The 13,547-nt window shown below is 37.6% G+C and overlaps 1 protein-coding gene across 1 annotated transcript in view; it reads left to right on the forward strand.

Moving 5' to 3' along the window:
- Positions 1 to 456: 456 nt before the first annotated feature.
- AQR (aquarius intron-binding spliceosomal factor) overlaps positions 457 to 13,547 on the forward strand; it is a 47,024-nt gene continuing 33,933 nt past the window's right edge. Inside the window, exons 1-11 of the mRNA XM_066552379.1 lie at positions 457 to 578; positions 1,472 to 1,528; positions 2,339 to 2,379; positions 3,383 to 3,418; positions 4,464 to 4,584; positions 5,833 to 5,973; positions 7,540 to 7,608; positions 8,097 to 8,197; positions 8,852 to 8,928; positions 10,140 to 10,204; positions 12,076 to 12,192. Of these exons, the coding sequence (XP_066408476.1) occupies positions 483 to 578; positions 1,472 to 1,528; positions 2,339 to 2,379; positions 3,383 to 3,418; positions 4,464 to 4,584; positions 5,833 to 5,973; positions 7,540 to 7,608; positions 8,097 to 8,197; positions 8,852 to 8,928; positions 10,140 to 10,204; positions 12,076 to 12,192 (921 nt within the window). The 5' untranslated portion in view covers positions 457 to 482. The remainder of the gene's footprint in view (positions 579 to 1,471; positions 1,529 to 2,338; positions 2,380 to 3,382; positions 3,419 to 4,463; positions 4,585 to 5,832; positions 5,974 to 7,539; positions 7,609 to 8,096; positions 8,198 to 8,851; positions 8,929 to 10,139; positions 10,205 to 12,075; positions 12,193 to 13,547) is intronic.

Below are 13,547 nucleotides of genomic sequence, written 5' to 3' on the forward strand. Positions count from 1 at the left end.
CCTTAAGAATCATCCTGGCCAACTCTTGAGTGAAAGGCCTTAATTTCGGACCTGTGGATGGGACAGAGCGCTCACCCACGCTCAGGAGTCGGTGGCAACAGTTTGATATTAAAAAGAGTGTGGGGGTTTTTCACGTCAGATGGACGGAAAGCTGCGCTCCAAGTGATACATAAAACAGGAGTCCACGTAAGCGTTAGAAAGCTGAGTGTGGCAGCAACCCGGTGCGTTGACAGGCGGCAGGGATGGAGGGGGGGTGTAGGGAAGGAGCTGTGGCGGTGCAGGAAGAGGGAGCTGCAGCGGCACGGAGGGAGCAGCAGATGGCGCGGCCGCCGCCCGCCTCCCCGCGGCCGCTCCAGCCCTCCTGGCCCCGGAAGCGCTCCCGCCTCCGCTGCTCCCGGCCCGGAGATCCCTCCCTCGGCCTAGCCCGGGCTGGCAGCGCCGGGGCACCGGGGCCTGTGCCGGGCGGCTCCAGCGGCGGCACCATGGCGGCGGCCGCGGCGACGGCAGCGTCCTCGGGCCCGCCGAAGAAGATCGTGGCGCCCACGGTGTCTCAGATCAACGCGGAGTACGTGACACAGGTAGGGCCGGCGGCGCCTCCTGGCCGCCTCTGCCGCGGCCGCAGCATGGGCTCGAAGGGCCGTTCTGGCGGTGTTTAAATAGCCTTTGCAGGCCGTGGGTGATGGCGAGAGGGTCTTGGGATGTACGCCTCTGTCCTGTACGAGAGGGTGCTTCCCCCCGCGCTTCCGGACCAGCGGGATTTACAAAGCAGCGCTGCCAATACACTGCGCATCGCTGTAAGGCGTGTTTTAGTGTGTGAAAAGCTGCCGAGAGTTCCTTGTTGGTTAAAGTTCTACGTGATTTCCTACAAGTCCTCTTTCTTTTTTTTTTTTTTTTTCTTTTTTTTTTTTTTCTTTTTTTTGAAATCTGCTCTTCTTCCTCTTCTAGAGCATCAAGAAGCTTGAATAAAGTTGCACAGGAACCTCTTGTCATCATTGCTCAGGAGTATTGGTGAAGTGATAGCTGCAGCAAAGAGCCTTAAAATGATAGACTTTTCTATACTGCCTCTAGTTACTTGTCAGAGTCCTCAAGGAAGCATAATCTCTAGCCATTTGGCATTTGCAGTTCCTAAAAGTTTATGGCTTATTTTTGATGGATTTGTTAGACGTTAGTTAAGAATAGGAAATGTTTCTTAGATAGCAGCCTATGCATCTGAAATTTTTCCAAAGAATCGCATTTCTGTTGAAGGAGGTTTAGGCATAAAAGCCTATATAAACAGCAGTGCTTATCAGCCTTAAATGGTTGATAAGCATTGCTGTTAAAAACATAATTTTGTTACTTGTAGTTAGCATAAGCTGAAATTAAGCAAGATACTAGTGAAATAAAATTTGGAGATGTGATATGTTGTAGAGATGTTGTGTCGTTGACCTGAAAATGTATGTATTTAACCTTTCTTTTTTTTTTCCTTGTGCAGTTAGCAAATAAATACTGGGCTCCACATGTGAAGAAAACATTGTCTTTTGATGTAAAGGTAATTACTTCTACTGGAATTTTGTTGGGGGCTGTTAAGGAATGAGGATCAACCAGTCTGTGATGTGCCAATATTTAGTGTTGCTTATTTTATATGAGACTATTAGGAGACTGCTAGGAAGGTCAACTGTTTCTTGAGACAATGTAATTTGTTATGTATTTGTAGTTTATAAATGTAGGCACTGTCAGGAAGGTATGCTGTAGCATGCAGTTATTTTGTATTCTATTCAGTTTATTTTGGCCTGAAGTTATGAGGGCAAAAGACTTTCAAGCATCTCCTTTGAGGTGCAAAGATGCTTGAAGAGGTTCTACTTTTAGAAATCAAACAGGGATGAAAGATGCAGGTATTACTGAACTGTATTCTTTCTAAAAGCTTTTTTGGTAAGCTTCCATCAGGCAACTTTATTGCCATTCTGGTGGATATGTGCATTTTGAATGTTTAAAATTTGGCATCGTGTGTTAGGTTTTGTGTATTGCAGGGTACTTAAATGTTAAGTTTCTTTTCCTTGTTTGCCTAAATCTCCGTTTAGCCTCAGTTTATTTTGTAGTATTTGTGATAGTTAGAACTGTAGATTGTTAGGATGTACATCAACAGCTGAACTGCATCTCTGTGTCATGTGATGTCAAAATGTGCCAGACTATAAGTCTGTTACGACTTACAGTGCAGGTTCTTTCATTCTTGTTGAAAAAATTTATTGAAAGTATTTTTATAGCTGTAAGCAGAGAGTATCTAATTCAGAGTAAAATGTCTTAATGCATTCTGAATCACATTAGTGGGTATATAAAAGTCTCTTAATTTTTTTTTCCATAGGTCATTGAAGATGTATACACAAAAGAAATTGTCAGGTCAAAGTAAGTAGACCGGTTGCTTTCTCTTATTTTCTACCATTCCAACATTAACAATGTTGGAGTTGTTTCTAATGTTTGATAGAATACTTTCAAACTTGTCTATATGTTAAAAGCAGATGAAAATTACTCAAGTAATTTTCATTTAAGTAATTTAACCATGATGGTATTTCAAAGTCTGAATGTGGTAACAAGAGAGTTCCTAAGCCCATAAACCTTAAATGTGATGGTTGGAGTGAATATTTTTCAGACACTTTCCCTGGTGGTCTGTTGTCTTTTATGTTGGTTGTGTTGTGGTAGTTATAGAAGGCTGATCTCTTCTTTTGTCACTAAGGAATGTAAAGAAAAACTGCTGCAGAGTGCACTGCCTCTAGCTTTCTCTGCTGTTCTGGCTGCTCTTACCAGATTCATGAAGGAAAAGTGGTTTCAGTAAATTGTACTGTTAGATGGGGGAGACAAATCCGAGATGCACTGCATTCTGCAGCTCTCTGTGCAGAAAAGAGGTGTAACTGTAGCTGGAGCTTTTTGGGGAAGATTGAGCTCTGCAGAGAATTCTCTGTATTATTCCTGTATGAAAGCAATCTAAGAATTTGTCATATGGAGTCAAAGCAAACTTCCATTGCCAGTCACTAAGAACAAAACACCATTATGAACAGATTAAATATATAATTGTAGATTTCCAGGAGACGCTCTCATCCGCTAGCAGTTTGTATCATCAAGGCTATTAGAAGTGGTGTTTTTATATTTGAAAGGCCTACATTAGTCTCTTTTAAATATGAATTTAATTGCTTAATGACTCTCTATGAACTTTAGCATCTCCAGTGTTCCAGCAGTTGCTTCTGCATTCAAGTGGTTGCTATTGCATGGAAATATCAGGACAGAAGTAATTCCTGAGTGTTTCTACAAGTTTCCTTATATAATGAAATAAAGGAAAATATAGTCATTTTCCATGCAGCTGTATGTGGGAGGCTTTCTTTCCTGTGTTAATTGATTAATTTTTCCTTTTTAGGTTTGCGATTAGGAAGATAATGCTTCTTGAATTCAGGTGAGCTAATGGGAGGGAAATTTGGAGTTATATTTTCCTAGGAACCTGTAAAGGTGAGAAGCAAATGCAGGGCAGTAAGACAGTTTGAAGGTAGTGTATTCATTCATACTTTGTAAGGCCTGGAGTTGTGTACTGAGGAAATTAAGTGAGGAGAACCTTAGTTTAAAGAGGAAATAATTCCATAAATGTAAGTGACATCTCAGACTGTCTTGTTTTATGAATCTCAGTTTCTAGTTTAAGTACAACCCTGAGAAAGAGAGTATGAATGAAATAAGTGAAAAACTTGGGTCTGTAATTTGGAATGTATCATTAAGCCTTAAATCAGAACTCACTGAAATCAGAGAAGTTTTTGGATTATGTCTCTTAGTATGAGGTTAAAAATCGATTGTGCTGCAGCAGCATCATTAACGTTTTCTTCTCTTGAAAAAGAAGGGAAATCTGTTTAAACAGTAGTTCACAACTGCTTCATACTTTCCTGGAAGAATTTACAGGGTATGTCTGAAAAGATGTAAAATAAATATTAACAATATGTACTTAAAACCACAGTATTTTATGTTCTATTTGGTTCTTATATCTCTCGAATCTTAAGAAAAAATATGATATGTTTTTTGTTTGAGATACATTATATGTTTCAGAAAGGCTCAAGTCCCTAAGTTAGTACCAGTAACTACAAAGGACAAACTTCCCTTGGTTTTTTGCATCTTAATTAGAAAAAGTGCAGAAGAAAAAAATGTCAATTGTGGTTAAGGGTTTGACACTAACAAATGGCATGCAATGGACTTCTGGGATTTCTATGTCAGCAGTAGAACAGAGTTAGAGGTTCCTGTCCTTTCTGTGAAAGTGTTAGTGTCATCAGTTACTGAGTCTAACAAGTTTTGCTTCAGTGACCTAGATGAGAGGTAACTTGAGGAACTACTCACAAACTATGAAGATGGCTTTTGGGGGAAGGAGGGGAAAAAAAGCCTTGTGGATAACTGCTTTTTTAAATGAGTGACAGATTATGTGGGTGGCTGCAACTAATGAAATACTCTTTATCTCTTCACAGTCAGTACCTTGAAAATTACCTATGGATGAATTATTCTCCAGAGGTGTCCAGTAAGGCATATTTAATGTCAATCTGCTGTATGGTGAATGAGAAGTTCAGAGAGAATGTCCCTGCGTGGGAGGTAACTGATTTCAATTGCAGCTAGAATTGACTTTGATCTGCAAGTTGCAGCTTTTACAGCATGCTCACTTACAGTGACAGAAGGTAGAAGAGCTTGTAGTGTTAAAAAGGAAATGGTGTCTCAGCTGGAATACCTCATGTGGTGTTTCAAACTTTGTGGGTTTTTTTGGAGAAGGGAATGGACAGGTGAAAAATTACTTGATTCCTTCTGGTGTGAAAGTCCTTGGTTCTGCTTTGAGATGCTGAACATTATCACCAGCATTTACTTTTTTGCCTCTTAACAGAGGTTGGGTATTTACAGGGAAGTTCTTTTCCTGATATTGAAGGAAAAAGAAGGATTTCTATATCTGTATAACGCCTTGCTTAAAACATGTGCATATTGGTTTCTACCTTTTTTGCTTTATTTTAAAACAATGTCTTACTCTTCTTTTGTGTATATTGTTTGTTTGGGTTTTGGTTTTTTTTTTGTTATGATAGGTTTAGAAGTTATTTAATGTTTCTACAAACAATCCAGGTTTTACAGGCTATCTCAACAACAGAAGCCTAGTTATGCATTCTATGCTGGTATTATTTCAGAAGCACACTTAGTTCAATATGTGTGCCATTACTTGCGTGTTGGCAAAGCACAAAGGATTAATAACTTGCTCGTATATTATCTTAGTGCTTTTCTTCTGGCACATGTACTACAAGTAAAATGTCAGGTGCATGTTATGTTCCAAGCAGCTTAGTTAAATTTATTTGGTACATGACTGCCCTTGTAAAGGAATGACTTTATCTTGGTGATTATTCAGTTTATCTTTTTCCTGCTCACGTAGCTCAGTGGAAGTTCCGGGACTATAATTAATCTCTGGTGATTTTTACTTGCTCACTTTTTGCACCTCACTTAAGGCTGCCATAGCTTTGGCCAAAACCTACCATTTATCTTCTAGCTGGGAGATGTTAGAGTTTTTCTGTGCAGTCATGAGGTGAACATCCCCACAAGACTTCACCTGTGCTTCTTGTTTAGTTTGTCCTGTGCATCATCTGTTAGACTATGCAGAAGGTATTAGGGGGAGGATCCCTTGTCAGAAGGATATCATTAGTTTGTTTTGCTTGTGCTGCCTGGTTAGAATAAATGAAAATGAAAAAAACTAATCCCTTCTTTTATAGATTTAAATGGATTTAGAGAATTTCTGCTATGTTATGTGAATGAAGATTGAAATTATTTCTATCAACCTGACTCAAAGTTACCTTCCTCTTCTATTCCTAGACATTCAAAAAAAGGCCAGAACATTTTCCTTTCTTTTTCAAACGCATACTGGAAGCATCGTTGGTTGAAAATGAGAGTGAGTACTCTCTGCATGAACAGACAATCCTGCTGCTTTTCCTTGATCACTGCTTCAATAGTTTGGTATGTTAAAAGTAAATGTAAATATTTCCGGTGTGTTTATGCTGTTTTGTGTTTGTAGCAGTTTAGTTTGAGCAATTTTTTCTTACAAGACAGATGAAGCAAAATTCGGATTTAAGGAAAACACAGTACCAGAGGGCTTTTACCCTCTGTTTTGACTCTGACTCATCTCTCTCTACCCATTTGCTTTTCTCTGATATAAGGTCATAGATGAGACTTGCAACTGAAGGATTGGCAGTTAGACAATTAAAAAACAGGATTTAATATAAATTTTTGTATTAAAAATGGTACTGTAAAATTTATGTATTTATTTTTGAAAAGATGCTTTACATTTAAAACCAATTCGTTACTACTGTCCTCTTTTAGTTTGCCTAAGAAATAGCACAAAAATTATTTCCATTAATTATTGAGAAAGACAGTGAGGCTTTTTTCACTTTTGAAACCAGGTTTAGATACAATTTTTATCTGCAGTTCTCCTGAATTAGTTTTAAGAAAGCAATAGACCAACTTGTGTTCTCAATCCATGGTTAAAACAGAGTTAAAGGTCCTAAGTAGCAAGCAGGAAGAACACTTTACCTGTTATATGTAGCAGTGCTCACTAACCTCTCTTGCTACTGGGCTTTTTCCTTACTTATATTTCATGTGGGGTGTATTATCCAAAATCAGGGTTTGCACAAATAAAATTGTCTCTCAGACAAAACAACATAGAAAGTGTATTAGTTGATTTTGGGAGCCAGTAACCATCTTGAACTTTATGTATATATTTTATTGAGATAGTATTTTTCTATAGTGGCCATGGTACAATGCATCTTCATTTTACATAATTTGATGGTGACTACAGAATCCTTCTTGTAGAGCATATTTCTAATAAAACATGATAGGGAAACTGTTGAAAATGTGCCTGTGAAAGCACACTGTTATTAGAAGCTACCCTTCTTTGTGAAAGGCAGAATGGAATAGTACAGTAGTGTTTTTAGTGAAGAGCACTGAAGTTTGAAGTTTCAGAGTGCTGAGAATGGAGTATTTGTCCATGAAGACATATTTAAGATGTCAATTGAAATTTTTCAGTAGCTCAGGAAAGAAGGAAAACTTTGTGGATCTAGATCGTAGGCATAGTTGGAGAGAGCACATTTGAACTGACATGGAGAAAATGGTTTGTTTCAGCCACTGGGAAGAGTGTAGAAGTGAGAGAAACTTGATAAATTAAGGGCTCCAGGAGACAAAGAACAGCTTAAAAACAAGTAGAGAAAGCACAGTGGGTGAGTTCAGGAATAAGAAATGATGGGAGAGGGAACATCAGTTCTCAGCAGCTTTTGTCCTAAAAGTACTTGCATGGATGGGGCCCATGGTGAAGTGTTAAGAACTGACAGACTCCATGAAAAGAACCTAAAATACAGAGGTGTCTCTGGGTAGGGTTATAGTGCAGGTTCCTGTTAGGAAGTTGTCAAATCTGATAAAACAATATAAATAGTTTTGTCAGATCTGTACATAAATGTATTTTGTAAGACGGGCATATCAGAAAACATAAGAATGTTCTAAATTTTTTTATCGTCTGTAACTTTCTAACAGGAAGTGGATTTGATCAGAGGACAGGTGCAGCAGCTGATTTCCTTACCCATGTGGATGGCTCTACAACCTGTAAGCATAACACTGTTAACTGGCAGAGCAGTTTTCTAGGCAGTGTCCAAATCTTGTACAGTAAATTCTTATGGAATACTGTTGAAGAACTCTAATATTTACAGTGTTGCTATGGAATTACATTTTTGTCTGCTTTGCTAAATCTTTTTTTTTTTTTTTTTTTTGTTACAAATTTCCATGTAATAATGTTTTTTATGTAATTTTTCAGAAAACTGAGCTTTGTTGTTTATAGCTTCTTCAAGCTATAATTTGTAGACAAGGCCATGAGGTCGCAGGGAGGCAATGCAGCTGACATCTAGTCATGGCTGGACTCTCTAGCATTATTTCATTTTAGTTTCACAGTGATACTTAGTGAGAGTAGCCAGAGACAGTTCTTTATTTCAGTTTGTTACGTATTTTTTCCTTTTTTTTAATAAAAAGACTGGACTGTATTTTTATCTCATGAAAACAAGGTTCCTTGGTGACTGAATATCACTTTACCATTACAGAATCGATTGGAACAAGAGTTGAAAAAGACACCAAAACTAAGAAAATTCTGGAATCTAATTAAGAAAAATGATGCAAAAATGGATGAAGAGTCAAGAATGCAGTATGTACAGAAGCCTTTTTTCCTTAATGCAGTCATTGTGTTTCAGCTAAAATAAATTGTTTCAATGAAAAAGGTGGTTTTTGAAAACCTGTGGCCAGTGAGGATTCATCATACGTGGTCTCCTGGAAGCTGTTCTGTTTTTCAGTAGTCTTTATGCAAAATACTGTTATAGAACTTCGTATTTTATTTGGTCAGTGAATTTGTGATTTCAAATCTTAAAACTAAAGGATGAAAGCACAAAAGAATATTTGTATAGCTACTCACTTTTTTTTCACGACCTTTAGCAAGTGTTCCACTCTTAGGTATGTAGCTTATGCAAGTATTTCAATAATGTGTGTATATCTCACCAAAATTAAATGTTCCAATGCCTTTGTGCTGCAGTGTGCTAAGGTGTAGGAGGGGACTGACTTCTCCTTGACACAGTAAGAAGCATAGGTGGTTAACCAGTTTCTCTGCCAAAAATGTAGGCTGCTAATCTGTCTTCCTGAGTGCAGAGACAAAAGTTATCATCTAAACAGTTTAGGTGTGTTTCAAAGCAACCTATTATCAGTATAATAATTTTGAAGCAGCCAACTTTGTATTTGTGAAAGCTACAATATACTTCTAGTCTGCATTTAAGGAGTATTAATTCTTTTGTCATATGTCCAATTTTAGAGCATATCGAGAGAGAAGATTTCTTTCACAGCTCATTCAGAAATTCATTTCTGTTCTAAAGTCAATACCTGTCTCAGGTAACTGTGTTTCTTATGTTACTTTGTTATCTGGTAATCTGTTTGAAAATCTTTTTGTGTTGCTGAAGCAACTAGTCCTTAGGATATCAGCCTGAGGTTGGGGACCCTATTCAGGTGAGGCTGGTAGTGAACACTATGCCTGTCTGCATGGATTTCATATCAAAATGAATATTCAAATCTGTATATACTTTAAAAATTAAACAGTAAAAAGCTACTTTAAACTTCCTTCTATTCAGTATGTACTTAGTAAAAACAATATTTCTGGGAACTGATATTCTTTACTGTGTGCTTAGAGCCTTAAAGCATTTCATACTTACTTAAGTACCTTATTAAATAGATGGTATAAATGGATATCATAAGGCTCTGTCTATTCATACTGTTGATTTACAGTAAGAACAAAAGCCTAAGTGAAGTGAAATTCTGTAAGATTTGACTGCTCTTGAGTCATTGTGACAAGCAAAATTATCTCCTTGCCTGATTTAGAAAGGAAAAGTGTTTGTGGAGGAAGGTGTTAGCCTTTTAACAGAAAAGGGTTATTATGCTCTAAGCACAGCACAATTTGGGTGAAATCAGTTCCCAGAGTTTTCCTTTTTCTGTTAAACTCGTAGCAAACTTCAGTGCTTACCTGAGCTGTAAATTTTCTAATGTGGCTTCCTCAGAAAGGATACTTATCCCTTCTGTTTTCCTAATTATGCTATACCTGTTTTAGATTTACTTCAACATTTCTTTGGAGGCTGTAAAAGTTGGAAAGTCATTAAGGGAGATGTGGTGTGTTTTGACATGATTCTAAAGGCTTCTTAGTGGTCACCTATGAGTACCTTTGAATATGGTCAAGGCCTTTTGCACACATCTTGTTTGCAGCTTTTAAAAATGTATTTTTGAGTACCTGGCATTAAAAGTTCTTAACAAACATAATGGGGAAGTGATACCTTGTGGAAGTGAGCGGTTTTGCTTGTTATATTCAAGGTTTTTCAAAGCAGATAAAAACACTCCTGAAATTCTGGTTCTATTACTCTTTAATTGTTAACCAGAAGAATTTTTAATATAAGAAAGGATTGTTTTAAAAATAGAATAATATTTCATTAGCTTTTAACAAGATTAAAATTAATACTTTTATATTTGTAGCATTTATTTAGTTTTTAAGGAATTGTTCAAGTGTAAGTATATTGTGATGTGGATCAATTTAAACTTTTTAAAATTTTTTTGTCTAGGTCCTATTTCTATGGACAAAGTTCATTATTGTGAGAGGTTTATTGAACTCATGCTAGACCTTGAGGTAAGTTTTTAAATGGATTCAGCCAGTTTCTGGGTGTTCTTTTCTAGGGTTAAAGTGCATAACGTAATTATTACAACCTTATTCCAAATAGGAGGTGATTATGTCACAGCTGTGCATATGGTTGTTTAAAAGTGATTTTCCGTCTGTAAATAAGAGGTTGTAGCATTGCATGCATGCTGGGAACTGACCAGCAATGTTGATAAGCCAGCAGACAAAACTAGGATCCTAAAGTGCTTAATGAAGAGCATTTAATTGGAATAGAGGTAATAATACTGGCCATTTCTGAAAATGTGTAATGCTTTAATCTGGTAGGAATAATTCAGAATTATTCTTCCCAGTGCATAACAGGTCACTTAAAGTTTCTTTTGTGTTGTTGGATTAAATCCCAGAAAGCAGCAGTAGTCTGAAATGCAAACTATTCCTGTTTGGCTAGACTTCATTATTTAGAAGTACCAGGTCTGGGGATCTGCAGTTTATTAGAGACATAAGGCGTGGAGCAAGGTTTTGTGAAGTTTTTCAGCAGATACCGAGGAAGTGAGACAGTTTTAAGCACCACAGTACCAGTATTAAAAGGCATTCATTTGCAATTTTTTTCATGAGTAATTATTTTAGAGTAACTTCAGATTTAGAAGGCATTGTGAAATAAAACAAGTGTTTTCTGAAACAGTATCACAGGGAACTTTAAAATGCTTTTGTGGTGAATTTCTGCAGGCTCACTCTGTTAAATCACTGAAGTAGTCTGTGCTTGTAGTTGCAATAGATTGAATAATTTAAATTAGAGCTTGCTGTATGTAATATACTCTGGTAAGAGAAAACATGTTGGAAGGTGAACTAAAGTCTGTCTGACTTAAAATGCTTAGAAGCATTTTTAAGATTGGTTCCCTCTAGATATTATAGAAAGATTAGAATTCAGTCAGATTTATAAAGCCTGTTCAAGTTACTGTAACAAGCAAACAAGAAATTAGCTGTAAATTCAAGTCTTATTGCCTTTGTAGCATGTACTGAGTTAATGGGCTCTTTTTACTTGGCTTTTTTCAGAATATTATTGTTTCATATTACAGTGTATATGCTGCATATCAAAACTGGTGATTTGGTAATTTGAAAGTAATAATTCATTGGAGAGTTCTTATGGTTTTATGAGTTTGCTTTCATAATTATTGTATAGGGCAACCAGCATTTTCTAGTACAGATTCTTTTCTTCATCTCAGTTCTAAACATCATGCTGATGGCTTTTTGGCTTTCTAAATTCAGTCTGTAGAGAACAGCTAATTTTTCACTTAAATTGTTGTGGTCTTCTACCGTATGCTGTTCAACATTTGCTACATATAGCAGCTTAATCTATTTACATTGAGAAGAAAAGATCTCTATTTGTGTTGTTATTAAAGATTTGAAAAATACTTGAGTATTTTGCAAAGAAGAGAAGATACCCTATCATATTTAGAAGAAGCAGTTGGCAATTTTAAGGACCTCAAGCTTAAAATTCATTAAATTAGTGTAGAAAACAGACATTTAAAACAATGCTGAAGCAGTTTGACTTATCATTTGTAGCACACATTCATTCTGTAGACATTTAGTAGTAGAATAATTGCTTTATTTAATTTACTTTTTGACTGGCAGGATGAATGCTCACTCATGGCAAGTTCATGCCATGCTCCCCGTTACATAAAGGACTGTTCATAGCAGCTTACTGCATCAACCCAGTGTCTTGGCATACATAACTGCTGCTTTAATACCTTTGTGAGAGTATTAGATATGCAAATAACTGCAGCAATCTATCTTAATATGCCTTCTTGCAATGGAAAATCCTGAGAAGCCAGGACTTCCTACTTTTTCAGGAGTCGGTTGTATTAACATGATATTATTTACCGTAGGCTTTGCTTCCCACACGGCGCTGGTTTAATACAGTGTTGGATGACTCCCATCTTGTTGTTCACTGTTACCTGTCTAGTCTTGCTAAAAGAGAAAAAGAGGGTCATCTCTTCTGCCAGGTGAGATACAAAATTCTTGAAAAGAACTTTTTCATTCCCTTTGTTTCTGAATGCTGCAGTTGGTTTCTTTTTATTAAAAATAGGCTTTTGTTTGATGCAAACTACATCTTTATTTAAATCTTTCACACAGTATTTTTTCTTACCTGTACCTATGTGTGTAACTACTTACATAGCATTTCATGGAATCACAGGATGGCTTGGGTTGGACCAGACCTTCAAGGTCATCCACTTCCAATGCCCCTGCCATGGACAGGGACACCTTCCACTAGATCAGGTTACTCAGAGTCCCATCAAACCTGGTCATGAACACCTCCAGGCATGGGGCATCTGTGGGCGCCCAGTTCCAGTGCTTCACCATCCTCACAGTGAAAAGTTTTATGACTACATGTTCTGTGAAAAGTCCTTCTCCATCCTTCTTGTAGCTCCCTTTAGATACTGTAAAGGAAGCTATAGGGTCTCCCTGTAGCCTTCTCCAGGCTGAACAGTCTCGACTCTCAGCCTGTTGTTACAAAAGAGGTGCTTCAGCCCTATAGTAAACTCCTCTGGACATTTTCCAACAAGGTTTTTTAGTGTTGGAGACCCCAGAGCTGGACACAGTACTGCAGGTGGGGTCTCACAAGAGCAAAGTAATATTTCTGCTTCTGATTTTGAGTTCTTAAAATTACAAGCTAGAAAGCAGTGCAGCTTCTGGCATGCTTTACCACACACATAGCAGAAGTTGTCTCCACTGCATTCTTCTCTCGTTCATTTTGACTTCACACTGTTTTGCAGTGCAGCTGTTTTTCACTTCTGTCCTTCAGTTTACTCACTCATAGCTAGTAAATTGTTTTTTATATGGCAGGATCTGAAGGTCTGTCCCCTTTCCTGCATCTCAGCTGCCTTTCCTGCTGCTTGCTGTCCCCCATCTCTGCCACTTGTTCATTTTCTCTGAGGGTCACAGTATTGATGGTACACAAAGGCAGCAGCACATCTGAATAATTTTCTTCCTCCAAATTGAATAATCCTATTGAAAGGTCAGATGAACTTCAGAGCTGCCATCAGAGAGGGCAGAAAGGCACAAGGCCTCTCCCTTTTGGTAGCAGGAAGCTCTAAGTTGGGTTCAGTGACAGCCTCTGGCTAGATCACCTTACTGTGATGAATTTCAATTTCAAGCCCTAGTATATCAAGAAACCGTATTGCTTGTGGACTATACTGAAATTTTGATGGCTTGCAGATGAGATACCTAACAAAAACTATTTTGTGCATCAGCCAAGTATAAAATTCACATACTACTCCCAATTCTTCTAGAACTTTGAGGAGTTCTTGTTTGTGCATTTGTCCTCTTAAACTGTGGTTTTGTTTGTAGTGTTCATGGG

The sequence above is a fragment of the Molothrus aeneus genome, chromosome 6 (assembly GCF_037042795.1).
Source record: "Molothrus aeneus isolate 106 chromosome 6, BPBGC_Maene_1.0, whole genome shotgun sequence".
NCBI lineage: Eukaryota > Metazoa > Chordata > Aves > Passeriformes > Icteridae > Molothrus > Molothrus aeneus.